At 49.1% G+C, this 17197-nt stretch overlaps 1 protein-coding gene across 3 annotated transcripts; it reads left to right on the top strand.

Annotated features, from left to right (window-relative positions):
* On the top strand, window positions 1-16926 carry MBD3 (methyl-CpG binding domain protein 3). 3 transcript variants are annotated; one of them, XM_053966188.1, is made up of 8 exons: window positions 1-64; window positions 4287-4343; window positions 6333-6492; window positions 8585-8722; window positions 11382-11472; window positions 12354-12531; window positions 13743-13940; window positions 15078-16926. In XM_053966188.1, exons 1-7 carry the CDS (start codon window positions 9-11, stop codon window positions 13933-13935), a joined length of 873 nt encoding a protein of 290 aa, XP_053822163.1. In that variant the 5' UTR covers window positions 1-8; the 3' UTR covers window positions 13936-13940; window positions 15078-16926. The 3 variants fall into 3 exon arrangements, with proteins under 3 accessions (XP_053822163.1, XP_053822164.1, XP_053822165.1); XM_053966189.1 differs by lacking the exon at window positions 1-64 and adding an exon at window positions 268-451; XM_053966190.1 differs by lacking the exons at window positions 1-64; window positions 4287-4343 and adding an exon at window positions 268-451.
* The last annotated feature ends 271 nt before the right edge of the window (window positions 16927-17197 follow it).

Genomic DNA, 17197 nt, shown 5'->3' with positions numbered 1-17197 from the left:
GGGGCAAGATGCCCAAAGCGGCGCTGCCGGGACACCGGGGGGGCTCGCGGCGCTCGGCGCTGGGGTAAGGCCGGGACCGTGGGGGTTCGCCGAGGGAGCGGGGCTGGGACGGGGGGGGGGCACCACGCGGGGGCGGCGGGGGGAGGGACTATATGCGGGCGGAGGGATCCGGGCGCGGCGGGAGGTGGGAGGCGGCTCGGTGGGTGGAAGGGGCGGGCGGAGGGAGCGGCGCGCACCGGACGGCGGGAGCGGGGCCAGGGCCGGGAACGGGACCGGGAGCGGACCGGGACCGGGAGGGGGACGAGCCGGGCCGCGGCGCCGCCTCCCGGGGACAGCGGGAGCGCGGAAGGGCCGGCGGCGGCAGGAGAGCGCGGCGGCCGGGAAGAGCCGGCGGGAGGCGGCCGGAGCCAGGCGGGAGCGGGCCGGGAGGAGCCGCCATGGAGCGGAAGAGGTGGGAGCGCTCGGCGGGGCCGCCCCGGGCGCGGGGGGGCCGGGCCGGGGCTGCAGCCACAGGTGGAGGGGAAGGGAGCGGGGAGCTGGCCCGGGGCAGCCGCGGGGGGTCGGGGATGCTCGGCCCCCTGAGGGGCGGGGGAGTGCCGTGAGGAGCCCCCGCGTCCCCTCAGAGCGGCTCGTGCCCTGCGGCCACTCGGGGTTCTTTATTCTCGAAGGAGCAGCAGGGGTGGTGTTCCTCCTTCCCCGGGGCTCGCTCTGCTGCCTTTTGGGTGTACTTAGGAATTGTGCGGAGGGAGCCTCGGCTGCTGGCCCCGGGGCGGGCTCGGGATGCGCCTTCCCGGGAGTGTGGCTGCGGGGGGAGCGCATGGCCCGGGAGCTGCAGGGTTTCTATTTATAGCCCTGCATGGCTCATATGGCTGTAGGTGGCCATATGGATCCTCCCCGCACCCACGAGGCACCCGCGGGCTGAGGTGTGAAACTCGGGTCCAGCGGGAGCTGGGAACGCAGCAGGAGCTGTCCCTGTGTCCTCAGCTGGCCCTGCGTGTCGGGAAAATCCATACCATCAACTTCTGCCTCTGACACAGAATCCTCACAGGACGGTTTGGGTTGGGAAGCACCTTAAAGCCCATCTCATTCCACTCACTGCCATGGGCAGGGACACTTTCCACTGGACGAGGGTGGCTCCCAGCCCCGTCCAGCCTGGCCTCGAGCACTTCCAGGGATGGGGACAGCCACAGCTTTAGCTCCAGGTTTCATTTTTGGAATCAGGTTTTGGTTGTGAGAAAAGGGGGAGTGAAGCAGAAAGTGCCATCCTTGAGAACGTGAAGCCAATTCTGCTGCTGCAGCTCGGAGGCCGAGGGCAGGATGAGACCACCAGCAGCAGCTGAAAGCTTCAAAGATCCTGTTTTTCCCAGAACTTGTTTGTTAAGTTGCAGTGTCAGAGATGAACTTTAAAAAAAAGGGATAGAGAGGATAAGTAGCATGTTTTTATTCCCAAATTATTATGGGTTTTCCCTTTGTATCAATTTGGACAGAGATCAAAGGTAGAATAGAGCTTTGTTGCGCTAATTTTTGGTTTCTGTTGCATTTTGCATTACCTCAGAGTGGCAAATACAGGTGTGGCAGTTCAGTAATACCTGTGTGAGTTCTGCCTGTTGTTTACCTGGGTGACTGTTCTGTCCAGCTCCCAGGCATGCACAGATGCAGGGAGGGTTTCTGGAAAATCCCCTGTGAGATGTGTGTGTGAGCCAGTCTCTGGCTGGAAATCACATCTTCCTCGAGATCTGAGTACCTGGGCAGGATTTTACAGCCAGTCCTCAAACCTCATCCTTAGGAGGGTTTCTGGCTGATAGGGTGGGACCTGTGGGCTGGATTTGGAGTGAGCAGGAGAAGTGCAGGGAGGGGGGATTTCAGGAAGAAAATCGTGTCAGGGATTTTGTCAAAGTGGCAGGTTGTCTTTGAGAGAGTTCTGGCTCTCCTCAAATTCAGGGTTCTCACATGGGGGAAGGAGAATTTAGTGCTGCTTTGTGGGGCTTTTTTCTTCAGAGTGTTTTTCTCCTGAAGCTTTGATGACCAAGTGTCAGAAATTTGGGATCACTGCTCATCTCTGCCTCAGGATGTTGACATCACTGTGCTGGAAAACTTCACACTCTTGTGTGAAACTTACTTTGTTGAGAATTCTTTACCTTTGCAGCACAAATGTAAGAAGTTGGAAGGGAATGTTTATAACACTTCTCCAAGGATATTTTGATCTGTACAATCTTTAAAAAAAAAAAAATTGTGGAGCAAAATGCTTTCACTGAGTCTGTGCTTTGCTTTTCCTCTGTTGCTCTGGTTTGCCTGCAGGGAAGCTCATAATTTCTTACATGAGAAGGAAACGGCGTCAAGTTGCACCAGGGGACTTCTAGGTTGGGTAATTAGGGAGATTTTTTCATGGAAAGGGTTGTAAAGAATTAGAACAGGCTGCCCAGGGCAGTGGTGGTGTCACCATGCCTGGAAATACTCAAAAAACATGTGGATGTGACACTTGGGACATGGCTTAATGGTGAACATGGTGGTGATGCTGGGGTGCCGGTTGGATGTGATGATCTTAAAGGTCTTTTCCATCCTTAACAATTCCATGATTCTGTTATGCCTGAACTGACCCCTACAAAATCATCTGGTTGTAATTGTGTTTGTCCCGAGCTCTTCTTTAGGGATGTGATGCTTCTGGAAATTTGGGAGGTTTTGTGTGTCTCCAAATGCTTTGTTTGGGGTTTTGGGGGGGTTTATTTTTTGTATGGTTGAAGTCCAAGTTGCTGAACGAAGACCCCCCCGTGTTGTCCTGGGGGGCACGGAACATCATCCCTTGGGACAGCCCCAAGGGCATGGGGACAGGTTGGGTCCCTGAGGCTGCTCCGTGGGACGGGGCTGTGGATGTGCAGGAGTGTGGGGTGGACTGTGGCAGCTGGAGGTGTCGCCCACCTGGTCTGGCGTGGTTTTCATGGCCGTGCTAGCCCATCCCAGGATGGAGTGTGGGGCAGGGCTGGGTGTGGATGCTGCATCCAGGGGTAAGAGGGGATGCTGTGACAGGACGCTGGCAGTGCTGGGTTGTGCGGTGTCTTGGGGTCCCCATCTCCCTGCAGCCTCCAGGAGCCCCTGGTGCCGGGATTTGCCTGGAGCAGAGCTGGAGAGAGAAGTGAGGGAGGGAGCACGATGGAAGGCAAGAAGGAGAATCATTTTGTGTTCTTTCCTTGCCCCATCCAGCAAGGAAACGAGGCTCTGAGTGCCTGCTTTCAGTGACCCGTTTTCCCTGGGTTATTCCTGCCTCCATTCCTTCCAGAGGCAGGCGGTGGCTCGGTTGGCTCGGGGTTTGGTTTTTTGGTTTTTTTTTTTTTTTTTTTTCCTTTTGTCCCTTGCTTCCCAAGTTGTGCAGATCCTGTGCAGGCTAAATGGGAGAGCGGAGGGGAGGAGACTGTGATGAGGGAGGAGGGGAGAGGGCCTGGGCAGCCGCTCTCTCCTTAAGGATATAAGGCAGGAAACAAAGGGTGAGCTGCACATGGAGATCAGGGGCACCTGGCAGGCCCGGCCCTTCAATAGGCTGCCCCGAACGCGGCTTAATCGGCACGGAAAAGTCTGGGAATGAGAGCCGGGGGTGGCTCGGGGTGGGTCCCGGCAGCCAGGTCTGTTTTGTTAGCTGGAGCCAGGCGGCCCAAGCGAATAAAGCCCCGGAGCTGGTGATGGACGAGCGTGGAAAATCCTTTGCAACTTGTAAACTCCTTTGCAACTTGGCCGTTCCCTTGCCTTTCACACACGGGGGAACTGTGGCACAGCCTCATTCGGGAGCCCGGGATCAATCCGGGCTCTCAGTGTCGCTGCCGGGGGGGATGTTACATAGCAGAGGTTGGGCTTTGCAGCTTTGTACCAAAATGTCTCATTTCTGGGCCTCTTTAAAGTCTTTGTGCGAAACCAGGAGTGCAGGAGCAGAAGGAGGTAAATTCTGTATTTTGTGACATTTAAAGGGCGCTTTAACAGGGCTCAGAGTTCTGTGGTATTGGGGGAGTTTCTGTGTGTCCTGGTGTGCACCAGGAATCCTGCTTGAGTTCTGGGTTCCTCTGGCTCCCCCCCACACCTCTGACAGTCCCAGGTGTGTGGAGGTGCCCCAATGTCCTGCATGGTCCTGCCAGAGGGTCCCCAGGAGTTCCAGGGCACCCCCTCCCTTCCTTTCTCAGTGCACTGTCACCTTGAGGTCATAGCTTTGCTCCCTGGTCTGTTCTTGTCCCAGAGAGCCTGGGGATGATCCTGCCTTTTGCAAGACCTAATCAGAATAAAAGTTTTTCTTCTGAACATTTCAGTGCTTTTCCTTTGGGCCAAGCTTCCCCAGGAAGAGACAGGACTCTCAGTCATTTCAGGTGGGTTTTTTGAGACTCTGAGCAGCTTTTCAGTTCTTCCTTGCAAAATGACCACAACACATATTAAACACACGGAGATGAAGGGCTCTGTTCACTTAAAATCCTGTCTTTGACTGTACTGACTGTTCTGGAAGTTACTCTGCACTTTAAAGCATTATTTTTAAATCTGCTAAGACACTAAACCTTAAATTAGAGCAGCAGATCTTGGAAGAGGAAGCAGTGCCATGTTCTTCATGTAGCAGGAGTTTTTCTTCCTGGCTTCACTGGCAGTGACAGCTCTGCCCTAAAGCTGCTGGAGTTGGTTATTCCTTTATCTGGATTGAGGCAAAAAACTCCCTTTATATTTTGCAAAAAGTGATTCACAAATTTGGGGCTGGGCACAGGCTCTGTTCCTGGCTGCTTGCTCCTACTCTGTGTTGTCTCCTGGCCCAAGTGCAGCTCCACAGGGAGCTGGTCCAGCTGAGGAATATCCAGTGGGAGAGTGTTTCCTCCTCCTCTCCCTGCCCTCCAAAGATGGATTATTTTCCTCAGCTGGTTCATTTGCATGAACACTGGGCTGTGTGAGCAGTGGTGGTGGCAGGGAGGAGATCCAGGCAGGATAAGCAGCTTGGGAGCAGTTGGAGCCAGGAGCTTCCTAAGCAGATGCTGTGTGGGATCACCACAACCTCTCAGTCTTAACTCCTTCAAGAGACTTTTTCTAATTTCAGTTTTAGTGTAATTTATATTAAATCTCAGTTTTTGGAGACCTTTTAATACTTTGGTACTTTCTGGGTTGGTTTTTGGTTGTTTGTTTTTTTTTTTTTTTAAATCTATTTTTTTTCATGCATGGCCTGACTTAGCCTAATTGCTTTGTCACTGTCCTATACTAGAAATTCTCTGCTTATGCTGGTTTTCCCCTAATAAAGCTTCAGGACAGGAGATAATATGTGAAAAGATACTTTTCCTTTTGTTTTGTTAAGACCCTGGTAAGGTCATCAGTATCTCACCAGTGTGAGATAAGGTGGTAATTGGTATTTTTGGTCTTAAAATGCCTTCCAGCCCATTAAGCTGTGATAGTGGGATGGATATACAGGAAGTGATCTTCTCCTGGATGTGAACTAGGATTGAATGTGCAAGTTGCAAAGTGGAGAAAACCAGAAGTGAGAGTAATTGACAGAATAAAGAGCTCTTGTTATGATGCTCCATGAGAAGGTGAAGAATACTTGGTCCTTATTGTCTTTAGTCCTACACTGCAGCCATAACACACTGGCTTATTTTTGCTTTATGAATAAAAAATAGCTTATGATATTGAATAATAAAAAAAAAAAAAAAAAAAACAAACCAAAGAAAACATCAGTAAAGATTTGGAATAATTTGTGCCTGCTCTCCAGGTTGAGTCTTCGTGGAAACCCAGGTGTTACAGAAGAATCTCTCTTCCCTTTTGCCATTAATGGAAAGTTTTACGAGATTTTGACATTTATCTTTGCATCACTTTGTGATTCTTTGTTTTGCAGCTTGTCAGTAGTTAACTTCTGGTTTTCTCTTTTTCTGAAGTCTTCAGGATGTTACAAAAGACATAGAATCAAACCTGAATGTGCTGTTCAAGGGGCAGGGAGAGGAGAGAAGGAGCATTTTTGGTACTGGTCAAATGCAGCAGTCCTGGGAGAAGAAATTATATTTGAAAATGGGCATTGCTATGAGAGACAGCTGATTGAAAAGTGCATCTGTGCTGAGATCTCCCTTGATGGTTATTGTGTGCATTATGCTACATTTGTTTATCTGATCTGAACCTTCCTCTTGGCATACAAAAACAACTTAATTTCTGTGTTGCACATGAGAAGGAGTCAATATGAAAGCATTTTAGACTTGAATGTGAGCTTCATTCTTGAAAGTCCAGCATGTGTTTTGCAGGAAGGAAATAAAAATTCTCCCTCCTGAGTTGCAGAGGTGCTGCTGTGGAAGTGCAGAGGGTTTAGGTTTCCCTCCATGGCTCTGGTGTGTTTTTTGCAGCCCCAGTGGGAAGAAGTTCCGGAGCAAGCCGCAGCTGGCGCGGTACCTGGGCAGCTCCATGGACCTGGGCACCTTCGACTTCCGCACGGGGAAGATGCTGATGAACAAAATGAACAAGAACAGGCAGAGGATGCGCTACGACTGCTCCAACCAAGCCAAAGTAAGACTGAGAGGCCCTGGCGCTTCCCCTCCCTGCTGTGGAGCTGTCAGAGCAGTCTGGGAGAGAGGGAAAATGCAGCACTTCATAACTGGAGTGTGAATTGGAGCTGTGTCAGAACAGCTCTGCTGGTGGGGGTTGGACAAATGCCGCTCCCAGGGGGTTGGTGCTGTGGAGCAGAGTTGTGTCACTGCTCAGTCTTCTGTGGAGGAGGGCAGGGAAGAGACTGTCACCTTCCTCAGTTCCCAGCACAAGAAAGGCAGTGACCTGTGGGAATGAGTGCAGAGGAGCCCCTCTGCTCTGGAGGCAGGCTGGGAGAGCTGGGGGTGCTCCCCTGGAGAGGAGAAGCTCCAGGGAGAGCTCAGAGCCCCTGGCAGGGCCTGAAGGGGCTCCAGGAGAGCTGGAGAGGGACTGGGGACAAGGCCTGGAGGGACAGGACCCAGGGAATGGCTGCCACTGCCAGAGGGCAGGGCTGGATGGGATCTTGGGCAGGAATTGTTCCCTGGGAGGGTGGGCAGGCCCTGGCCCAGGGTGCCCAGAGCAGCTGTGGCTGCCCCTGGATCCCTGGCAGTACCCAAGGCCAAGTTGGATGGGGCTTGGACCAACCTGGGATAATGGAAGGTGTCCCTGCCATGGCAGGGGTGGCACTGGAGGGGCTTTAGGGTCCCTCCCAGTCTAACCCATTCCATGATTCTGTCATCCCCCTCCCTGGAGTGTGAGCTCACCTCCTCCAGCACAATCTGCTCCAGAGCCCCACATTTCCTGGGGCTGTGAAGCAGCTCTGCCCTGCCCTTGCCTTTGGTTTGAGAGGAGAGGAGGGATTTGGGTGCACAGGGATGAGGAGGTGCTGCAGCTCCTGCCAGTGACTCCCTGGAGCTCTCCCAGGCTGTGCTGGTGACCCAGCTTTGGCACTGATGGAAGGGGAGGTGGCATTTGGGGCAAAAAGCGTGAGAGGGAAGAGAACTGTGAGGCCTGCTTGTAGAACAAAATAAAAGATTCCCTAGCTGTTAATTCAGATTGTTGAGGTGTCAGGATGGCAGTGGCTGGCTCCCTGTCTGGATTGATTGTCCCAAGTCATTCCTAAGGATCTTCATCAGATGCTAAAATCTTTCCCAGAACCCAAAAGCTGCTGTGTGTGCACCTAAACACTGAATGTGGAAAAGGCACAATGCTCATTTTTTAAATGCATCAGCCAGTCAAGGATCCATCACCACGAGAGTGCTGGGAACATTTCTTACAGCCCTGGTGCTGCAGTGTTATTTTGAGACCTGCCTTGAGGCAGAGACCAGCAGCTCACACACCTCTCAGGCTAAAAATTCTGCCCAAAACTCTCAATAAATGTACAAATGTTATCACTGGCTTCTGAAAGGATTAGCACCCAGATGGTTCAGAATTATATTTGTCCTGAATACATCTTTTCTACATCTCATGAATAAATCTGTGAAGCAGACACAGTGTTTGCATCCCTGAGAACAAAGCATGTCCTACAGCCATTCCAAGAGTTGTGTGCTAGATTTTGGGAATGAGCAACAGCCTTCCTATGCTTCCCCTAACAGAAAATGCAACTGTGTTGTGCAAAATTGATTATGAGCTTCATTTAAAAGCTGAGCTTTGTTCAGAAGCAAAGGTAAGAAAGGGATTCAGCTTTCAGTGGTGTTGGTTTGTTTATTGGTCACAACTGGATTTAGACAGAAGAGTTTGGAATGGTTTCTGGATTCAGAAACCAGCCTCCAAATCCCTGTTGGTAATTTTTTTATTTATTACAAATATTGTGTTGTAATGCTCTCTTTTAGTGATTACACGTGGTTTGTTCTGACTCTTAAAGTCATTAAAAATGGGAGTAAAACTGATGTGTGTGAACTCACATGGGAGGAGGCTGCTATGTTAAACAGAATGAGTGGAAAACTTTGATAGGTCTAAGGCGAGATTTGAATTTAGTTATGTATTTTTGGCAGCCTAACTTGTATAACTTGAGATAAGACGAGATTTGAAGCCCAGGAGCTGTTCCCTGCTGCACTTCTTTGTGGCTGTAGTAGCATTTTAGCAAACTGAAACTATTTTTGTGGGTTTTTCCTTTTCTTTTTGTGTGAAACAGGGCAAGCCTGATTTGAACACAGCCCTCCCTGTGAGACAGACAGCCTCTATCTTCAAACAGCCTGTCACAAAGATCACAAACCACCCCAGCAACAAGGTGAAGAGTGACCCCCAGAAAGCTGTGGACCAGCCCAGGCAGGTAAGGCTGAGAAACTCCTGGATTTGCTACTGGGAGGATCCCAAAATAATCTGCTTTAATTTTGTGATGCTGGACAAATATTCCCTGGCAATTCCTGATCTCTGGCACTTCAGAATTTAGAAAAGTCTGATCTTTCAGAAGCAGTGGCTTGCAGTGCTCCTAACTCTTAAAATCAGAGCAAATCCCATTCCCAATCTCTAGTTATGGACTCTGCACACTGGGATTTACAAACTCCAGCCTTTGCTTAGATCACAATTCTATTGCAGCTAAACCTGAATTTCCTTCATGCTGAAATTAAGTATTATCTACAAAATTATTCAGACATTGTAACCACTTCAGAGCACACTTAGGTTTAGAATCAGTGTCAAATGTTGCAGTTGTGTAAGAATTCCATGTTCCATTAAATCTACGTTCCTGCAGGGATCACATCCAGTGTGGTGTTCATTGCAGTGCCAGGGGACTGTACATTAGTAGGAGTAAACTCTGCCAGTATAAGATCATAAATTCACTTCACAATGTATTGTTAATACAAAGTCAAAGTGGTTTTCTTATCATAATGTGTATTTGCAAACAAGAGAACACACCAAAATTAAAGGAAAGGGTGCTTTACCAAGGGAAAGCCCTGGTAAAATAAGCTGTACCTGTTGGAACACTGAAAACCTTTTCAGAAAACTTCAAAAAACACTTTTTGAAGGCAGTTTTTAAGAATTTAATAAACCTAGTTCAACTAGAACCTCTAGGTGTGAGATAGAACTTATCTGAAATGGGTGGGGTTTTGGTGGGTTTTTTTCTGGTTTTTAAGCAGGTTGGCAGGGTCTTACCATGGTTTTCTTGGGAAGTAGAACCTGTATGTTCACAGTGTTGTTGCTATTCCTGCAGCTTTTATAGTTTAGGTAATAAAAGAGAACACTAAAGATAAAATACCCTCTCCCAGTTCTGAGCTGAATTTGTGTTCCTGTTTAAGATACTTTACAGAACTGCTGAATATTTCAACTTTTGCTCAGCAGACTCCAGATGTTCTGCAAAATTTGAAAGCAGTGCCAAGTCCCATCATGCTGGCTTAAACATCACAGAATCCCAAAATTCTTTGGGGCTGGAAGGGATCTTAAAGATGATCCCATTCCACCCTCCTCCCATGGGCAGGGACACCTTGCACTAGCCCAGGTTGCTCCATGCCCCATCCAACCTGGCCTTGGATGATTCCAGGACTGGGGCAGCCACAGCTGCTCTGGGTAACAAAACAAAAAAAAAAACCCAAAAAAAACCAAAAAAAAAACAAAAAAAAAAAAATCCAGCCTGTGTTTGAGCTGTGACTGGCCTCATTCCCCTTTTTGGAAAAGTCGTTGCACTTGGATTTTGACAGGCAGGAAAAAGGGATATGCATGGACTGTTTGTGGTGAATTCTTGATTTCTCAAAACCTCGATAAAAATGTGGTTTTTTGCAAGATAGTTGATCCTCCAGCTATGCATTGCTATCTTCCTGATATCTCTCCTGCACCAGGTGCAAAGTTAAAGGTGTATCAAGGTGATGTATTTGGCTTTCTACCACACCACACATTCAGGTGCTTTTAAGCCTGGGGAGAGCCTGTGACTCAAAATCTGGTAAAGGACCAGACATGGGGGAAAGGACCAAACTGAAGGAAGAAAATAGAACCAAACAGGAAGAAAATAATACTTTACCTTGAATACAGTTCTTGCATTCCTTAAGTTTCTGTGGGATCTACAGGAGAGGAGTAGGGTGCCAACAAGGCTGTCTCACACTGTGGACTTGTAGCTGAAAGTCAGCGAGCCTGGCCTTGCTGCTGCAGCTCAGAGCAGTGAAAGTTCCAGGCCCTGGAAGAAAAGAGAGTTCTCCAAGGCAGCAAACTGGGAGAGAGGAGTTGTAGGGCTGTGTTGGAACCCTGGTTACTGAGAATTTCAGACTTTCTGTGCTGCCAGGCACTGACCCCTAAGAGAACACTGCATTTGACCCGAGGCTGTGGAGAAGCTTCCAAAATTGATAGAACTGGGATTGTGGGTGTGGAGTTTGAATAGAAGTGTGTAATGTCACAGGGCGGGAAACCCAGAGTTGAAGGTTTTAGAATACAGTAATATATATAAAGCAAGATGGAGGTTTTAGGGCAGAGGCTGGTCCTTCTCCTTCACCCTCTCCTTCACCTTCTTCTCCATGGGTTTGGGTGGTTTTGTGTCATTGGATAAAAGGTCCCCATTGCGGGCATGAGTGGTTGGTTATTGGGTAAAAAGTGAAAATAATTTAGGTGTCCTTTCTTAATTGGACACTTTATCCTTAAAGAGCCTTGGAGAGAGAGAGATGGGCCTCCATTTTCAGTTTGTTGGAGTGTAGTACTGTAGAAGTCGGGGTTTGTGAGACTGTGACATGGATAAGAGCTAATAAATATCTGAGTCCCAACAAGAAATACCATCTCCCACATTTAGTCCCCAACCCTGGCAAAAAGAAATTAAGACTCGACAGGGCTGATAGGCAGTGAGGATTGTTCCTGCTGTTGGAGGTGGCAGATCCCTTCTGTGCTAAATGCACATTAAACTGTCCTCAGCACTGCTGTTCCCTGTCTGCACAGGAAGCAGGGACTTTGTGGAGCTGTCAGTTCCATTCCTGATTGTGCCACTAAACACCAATAACCACCTGCTTTGTCTGCAGCTCTTCTGGGAGAAGAAGCTGAGTGGACTGAACGCCTTTGACATTGCAGAGGAGCTGGTGAAAACAATGGACCTTCCCAAAGGGCTGCAAGGTAATCACAGGGTGCCCTTCACTCAGGGCTGGCATTTGGCACCTGGTGGCACTGAATGAAGGTGCTGAGGGTGAGCTCCTTGTTCCCAGAGCCTGGCAGGGCCATGGCCATTCCTGCTGCAACAGAAGCTGTAGTGCTTTGCCTGGAGTCCCTTTGTTCTGAGGAGGCCTTCAGCAAAGCTTCTCAGCCTTTTGGGGGATTCATTTCCCAGAAACTGCAGAGCATCCCAGAATGCTGTTTGGGTTTGGGTTGGAAGGGACCTTAAAGCTCATCCTAATCCACCCCCTGCCCTGGCAGGGACACCTTCCACTGTGCCAGGCTGCTCCAAGCCCCATCCAACCTGGCCTTGGGCACTGCCAGGGATCCAGGGGCAGCCACAGCTGCTCTGGGCACCCTGGGCCAGGGCCTGCCCACCCTGCCAGGGAACAATTCCTGCCCAAGATCCCATCCAGCCCTGCCCTCTGGCAGTGGCAGCCATTCCCTGGGTCCTGTCCCTCCAGGCCTTGTCCCCAGTCCCTCTCCAGCTCTCCTGGAGCCCCTTCAGGCCCTGCCAGGGGCTCTGAGCTCTCCCTGGAGCCTTCTCCTCTCCAGGGGAGCACCCCCAGCTCTCCTAGCCTTATTCAAGCAGAATGGAAACATCTTCCCAATTTGGTGATTTTTATTATCTTTTTGATTGTAAGAGAATGAGGAACTGCTCTAAGTTTCAGTAGCCTCGGAGAGCTGCAAAGGTGTTGTTAGAAGCATTTAGGTCTGAGATTTATGTCGTGTGAGCTTTCCAACTGACAGCCTGTGCTTTGCCATTAAAATTTAATTCCCATTGTCCTGATTTCCTGCTCTCTGCCTGGGGCAGTGCTGGTTATGGATTTCCCTCCCCCTTGCAGGGGTTGGCCCCGGCTGCACGGACGAGACTCTGCTCTCTGCCATCGCCAGTGCCCTGCACACCAGCACCATGCCCATCACTGGCCAGCTCTCTGCAGCTGTGGAGAAGAACCCTGGGGTCTGGCTGAACACCTCCCAGCCTCTCTGCAAAGCCTTCATGGTGACAGATGAAGATATCAGGTAGGAACTGGAAATAGCACTTGCTGTTCTGGAATGAGGTTCCTTGTGCTCAAACAGTGCTTTGCTTTTCTTTCTAAATGCCTGATGGAACACTGTGCCTTGGGAACTCATTTGAATGGCTCTCTAGCTATAGAGTAGACAAAAGTAGTTACATTTAGCTCTGTCATGTGCTTAAAGCCCACTCTGTTTTGTTTTGGCCATGCTCAGTTACTCTGGAGTTTCAGGCTCATGTTTGTTTTTCATTTCAAGTTTCCTTTTATTACAAAAGTGTCTGAGTTGGGGGAACCTCGACTGGGGCACCTCTGAGCAGAGATGGCATTGGAGAAATCCTGTACGGGGGGATTGGAGTCTCTTCACCTTCCTCTGTGTCAGTAAATGAATTAAATAAAATTTCTGGATTGACCAAACCCAAGTTGTGCCTGCTGTGGTGACAGGGAACAAGAATGCAGTTTATTCTGCTATAGGTTGCTTTAGTAATGAAATCTTGTTAAATCAGGATTGGTCAAGCTCAGCTTTAAGTTTTTAATGGAGAACTGAATATAGCAAAGGCCTGCAGCATGCAATTTGCATTCATTAAGTGTTTAAAGGCAATCCTTGCTTTGACTGCTTGATAAATCTTTTGGAATTGCAGGATGACTTTTCTGGGCTTGATTGAGATTTAAATGACCAAGAAAAACAGTCTGTTTGTAACTTTGATGTCCTGTGGCTGAGCTGAAATAGGAGCCCCATGAGCCCCTGGTTGTTGATCACTTCTTTGCTGTGTCTTTGACTTCTTAGGGTTGGGACGCAAAAGGAAAATGAGCAGAAAGAAATGGCCTGAAACTTAATTTTCTCCAGTCTTATTTTTGAAAGTCTGTGCAGGGTAGGCTGACTTGTTAGATATTAGTAGTAGGAGTTAAAAATTAGCATTAGGCAAAAAAAAAAAAAAAAGTCAGCTGCTAGGTTAGCCAAATTTCAGCCAGAAATCAACAGATGCAGGACACATAATATAAATACTGGACAAAATTTTAATATGTTTTTCCATCTTCACTTAGAGTACAATGCCAGGTTTTCGGTGTGTTTGTTTGTTTATCTGTTTTATTATTATACAATGGAGTTCTTAGAGGGCTTTTCCAGTCCATGCTTGTCTCATGTTGGAGGGAGTGGAGACTCTTTTCCCTTGACAAGGGCAGCCCTGGGGGCTGATGTTGGGTGTCCCTGGTGTTGGGCAGGAAGCAGGAGGAGCTGGTGCAGCAGGTGAGGAAGAGGCTGGAGGAGGCCCTGATGGCTGACATGCTGGCCCACGTGGAGGAGATCACCAGGGATGGGGAGCCTCCCTCAGAGAAAGAAGGAGCAGAGGAGGAAGGAGAAGAAGAAGAGGAGGAGGAGGAGCAGGACCATGACCAGGAGATGGAAAATGTATAGTCCAGGTAGGGTGATAGTGCTGTGTCTCACCTTAAACACTGGGGACGGGAGGGTTTTCAGGAGGAACCTTAAATATTGATGAATCTTTGCTTTTTAGCCAGGGCTTTGAAAGGTGTGGAGGCCTTGGGTCAGGAATGGGAGAGGTGGGCATGAGACCCCACCTGCAGAGCTGCCCCAGCCCTGGGGAACCACAGCAGGAGGACGTGGAGCTGCTGGAGCCAGGCCAGAGGAGCCACGGAGATGCTGCCAGGGCTGGAGCCCCTCTGCTCTGGAGGCAGGCTGGGAGAGCTGGGGGTGCTCCCCTGGAGAGGAGAAGGCTCCAGGGAGAGCTCAGAGCCCCTGGCAGGGCCTGAAGGGGCTCCAGGAGAGCTGGAGAGGGACTGGGGACAAGGCCTGGAGGGACAGGACCCAGGGAATGGCTGCCACTGCCAGAGGGCAGGGCTGGATGGGATATTGGGCAGGAATTGTTCCCTTTGAGGGTGGGCAGGCCCTGGCCCAGGGTGCCCAGAGCAGCTGTGGCTGCCCCTGGATCCCTGGCAGTGCCCAAGGCCAGGCTGGACATTGGGGCTGGGGAAGGCTGTGGAGCACCAGGAGTGGCTGGGGGAGCTTAGCCTGGAGAAAAGGAGGCTCAGGGTTCAGCCCCAGTTGTCTCAGCCTGTCTCCATAGGAAAGGTTTTCCAGCCCTAAGATAACTTAGTGGCCTCCTCTGGAGCCTCTGAGACAAGAATCAAGAATGTGGTGGGGGAAAAAGTGACTTTTTAGGATGAATAGCAGAAGAGCTCCTTTGGAGGGAATGGGGATTTCAGGTAGGAGGAAGATTGATTTTGTTAAGCAATCCTTGAAGCTTGAGGATTGATTATAATGTGCAATCTGCTTGACCTTTGGGAGATCTCATCTTTTATCTGGGCTCTTTTTTCCCATTTTCCCCTACCACCAGCAGTAGCTTTATTTGGACAGTGAATACCTTGAATTCCTTTCTGCTATTGAGGTCTGGCAACAGGCAGGAGCCAGAACAAACTGACTGCTGCAGGTGAAACCCAGGAGATAAAGACATGGATGTGTTATGACAGTGGGATTTCTCCTTTTAAGAAAAGATAAAAAATTCTTTTTGAGTTACAAGGTCTTTGTTTTTCCTCTTTCAGGGAGTTCCATCTAAGAATTCCCAGTATAAACCCATTCAGCAGGGTCAGCACAACCATTCACAGAGCCAAGAGTGCACCATCAGTCCAGCTGTACCCCAGAGCCTTTGGATGGACTTCAGGAAACATGGAAGCTGATGGTTCATTCATTGCAGGGGACTTTGCAGATGGAACTTGACTAAACTCTACTCCCCTTCCTTTTTCTAAAGGGGTAGGGTGATGGGGAATGCAAAAGTGGGAGGGGATAAAGAATATCACATGGTGGGAGGGGAAATCCTAGGAACTGAATTTGCTGGCTCTTTTTTTTGGTGGTTGTTTTTTTTTTTTTTTTTTTTGGTATTACTTTTTGTGGGTCAGTGCTGGGTGAAACATTTTTAAGCTTTTCTATTGAAATACTTTTAATGACCCACAGAAACAATTTTCTCTCTAACCCAAGGGAGGGAGATGCTGTTTCACTCCTTGGCTACTCTGCTGTGGGCTACCTGTTTGTACCTGACTGTAGGGAGGTCATTTCATGTTGTGAATGGTTCATTCCATGTGTGAGTTGCTGTTTCCTCACAAGACCACATTGGTCATGGAAGTGTTTGGAAGTGCAGTCTCAGAGCTGAGCTGCCAGTGCCTCTCGCACCTGAGCTGGGTGAGGAGGGGAAGCTGCACTCGAGGACTTGGGCTGCCAGCTCTGGGAATTTGGGCTGTTTGGTTATTCCACACCACAGTTTGGATACAGAGCTCTGTGTGTCCAGACATTTGCCTCCAAGACTCTGTTCAGAATATACCCAGCCTGAGGTATATTTTTCTTTGGTTTAAGTCCAGTCAGAAGGACTTTCTCAACTGGGGATGGAAGGATGACTCATTTCTGACTGATAATGAGGAAAACTTCCTCCTTTTTCTCTTCTGGTGCCAAGAACCTGCCCTCTGTTCTTCAGTGTGGAGGGAAGGGGATCCATTCCAACAGGTGTGGCTACACACCTGCTTTTGTGTGCAGTAATGTTCTGACCTCTTAAAAAAAAAAAAAGAAAAAAGGTTGATTTTTCTATAATTGATATCTAAAAAAGGAATTTAAAGCTTTTTATTAAGTATTGAATATTGAATCTTTCTTATTTGCATGTGCAGTGAAGTGACCAGCATTTTGTGTCGAAAATTGGACTGATGTGAAACCTGCCTTAATGTGTTTATAAGTATTGGGCTTCACCGTGGGTACCTTGATTGATCCCTCAGTCTCTTCCAGTACATCTTTGAGCATATTGGGGTAACTTGTGGCTAAAAATGGATTTCCCTGGGAAGGGAGACAAGGAGAGGGGAGGAAGATGAGAGTTCATAGCTTGGGGAATGTGTTGACTGGGTTGCAAAATTATTTTAGTCTAGGGTATCCATTGCATTGTAGATGTCTCAGCTGAGAGAACACTACAGAGTGGTGCATTAAATACTGTGCCACCAACCAATTGTACAAGTTGTTGGTATCCCAAAACTTGGGGAAGAAAGTAGCTCCCAGAGCCTTTATTGTGTGAGAAAGATTAGCAGGGACAGCCAGGGGCCAGGGAATTGCCTTTGGGAGTAGTGCAGCTTAGTGATCCCTGAAAAATATCCCATGCCAAAGTGATTGATCCTTTATTCACTCTTTTCTTAAAGGTTTGAGAACTCAAAAGTGCTTGATATTGCTCATTTGAGTACTGCAAGGAGACTGAATTGTACTTTGCTGATGCTCTGCCAGGTGCTGCTTTGGGGAGCTTTACCTGGCACTGCAGGCAGCGACCATTATTTTCCTTTCTGAACAGTCTGTTACAGTTACTACTCTGTAAATCTGTCCTCTTGTAAGTCATGGTGTTGAATTAAATGTTTCTCACAAAGAAGAGGTTCTTTCCAGTCTGCCTCAAGCCCTTACCTGGAGTTTTGTGCTCTGTCCTTTCCAGTCTCCCAGCGGAGAGGCTCTGGGGGTTGGTCGTGGGCTCCAGTCTGAGATTTGGATCTTGACATCTGGAGCCTGGCAGAGGGGAACGTGGAGGGAAACTTGTGGAAAGCAGTTCATTCTTGTTGCAGAGTCCTCTCCTGTGTCCTCACCAAGGGAGGGGCTGCCAGGGTGTCCCATCTCCTGGGCAGGTTGGTGATAGAGTTACAGAATTGTT

Source organism: Vidua chalybeata, chromosome 27 (assembly GCF_026979565.1).
Source record: "Vidua chalybeata isolate OUT-0048 chromosome 27, bVidCha1 merged haplotype, whole genome shotgun sequence".
Lineage (NCBI taxonomy): Eukaryota > Metazoa > Chordata > Aves > Passeriformes > Viduidae > Vidua > Vidua chalybeata.
This window is presented reverse-complemented; position numbering and strand designations above follow the sequence as displayed.

What these genes read in the sequence shown, in the direction of transcription:
- MBD3 (XM_053966188.1), top strand. Translation starts at nt 9, where the DNA reads ATGCCCAAAGCGGCGCTGCCGGGACACCGGGGGGGCTCGCGGCGCTCG. An exon ending in TCGCGGCGCTCGGCGCTGGG is followed by an intron (nt 65 to 4,286) that starts GTAAGGCCGGGA and finishes TGAACATTTCAG; the next exon opens with TGCTTTTCCTTTGGGCCAAG. An exon ending in CTGTGGACCAGCCCAGGCAG is followed by an intron (nt 8,723 to 11,381) that starts GTAAGGCTGAGA and finishes CTTTGTCTGCAG; the next exon opens with CTCTTCTGGGAGAAGAAGCT.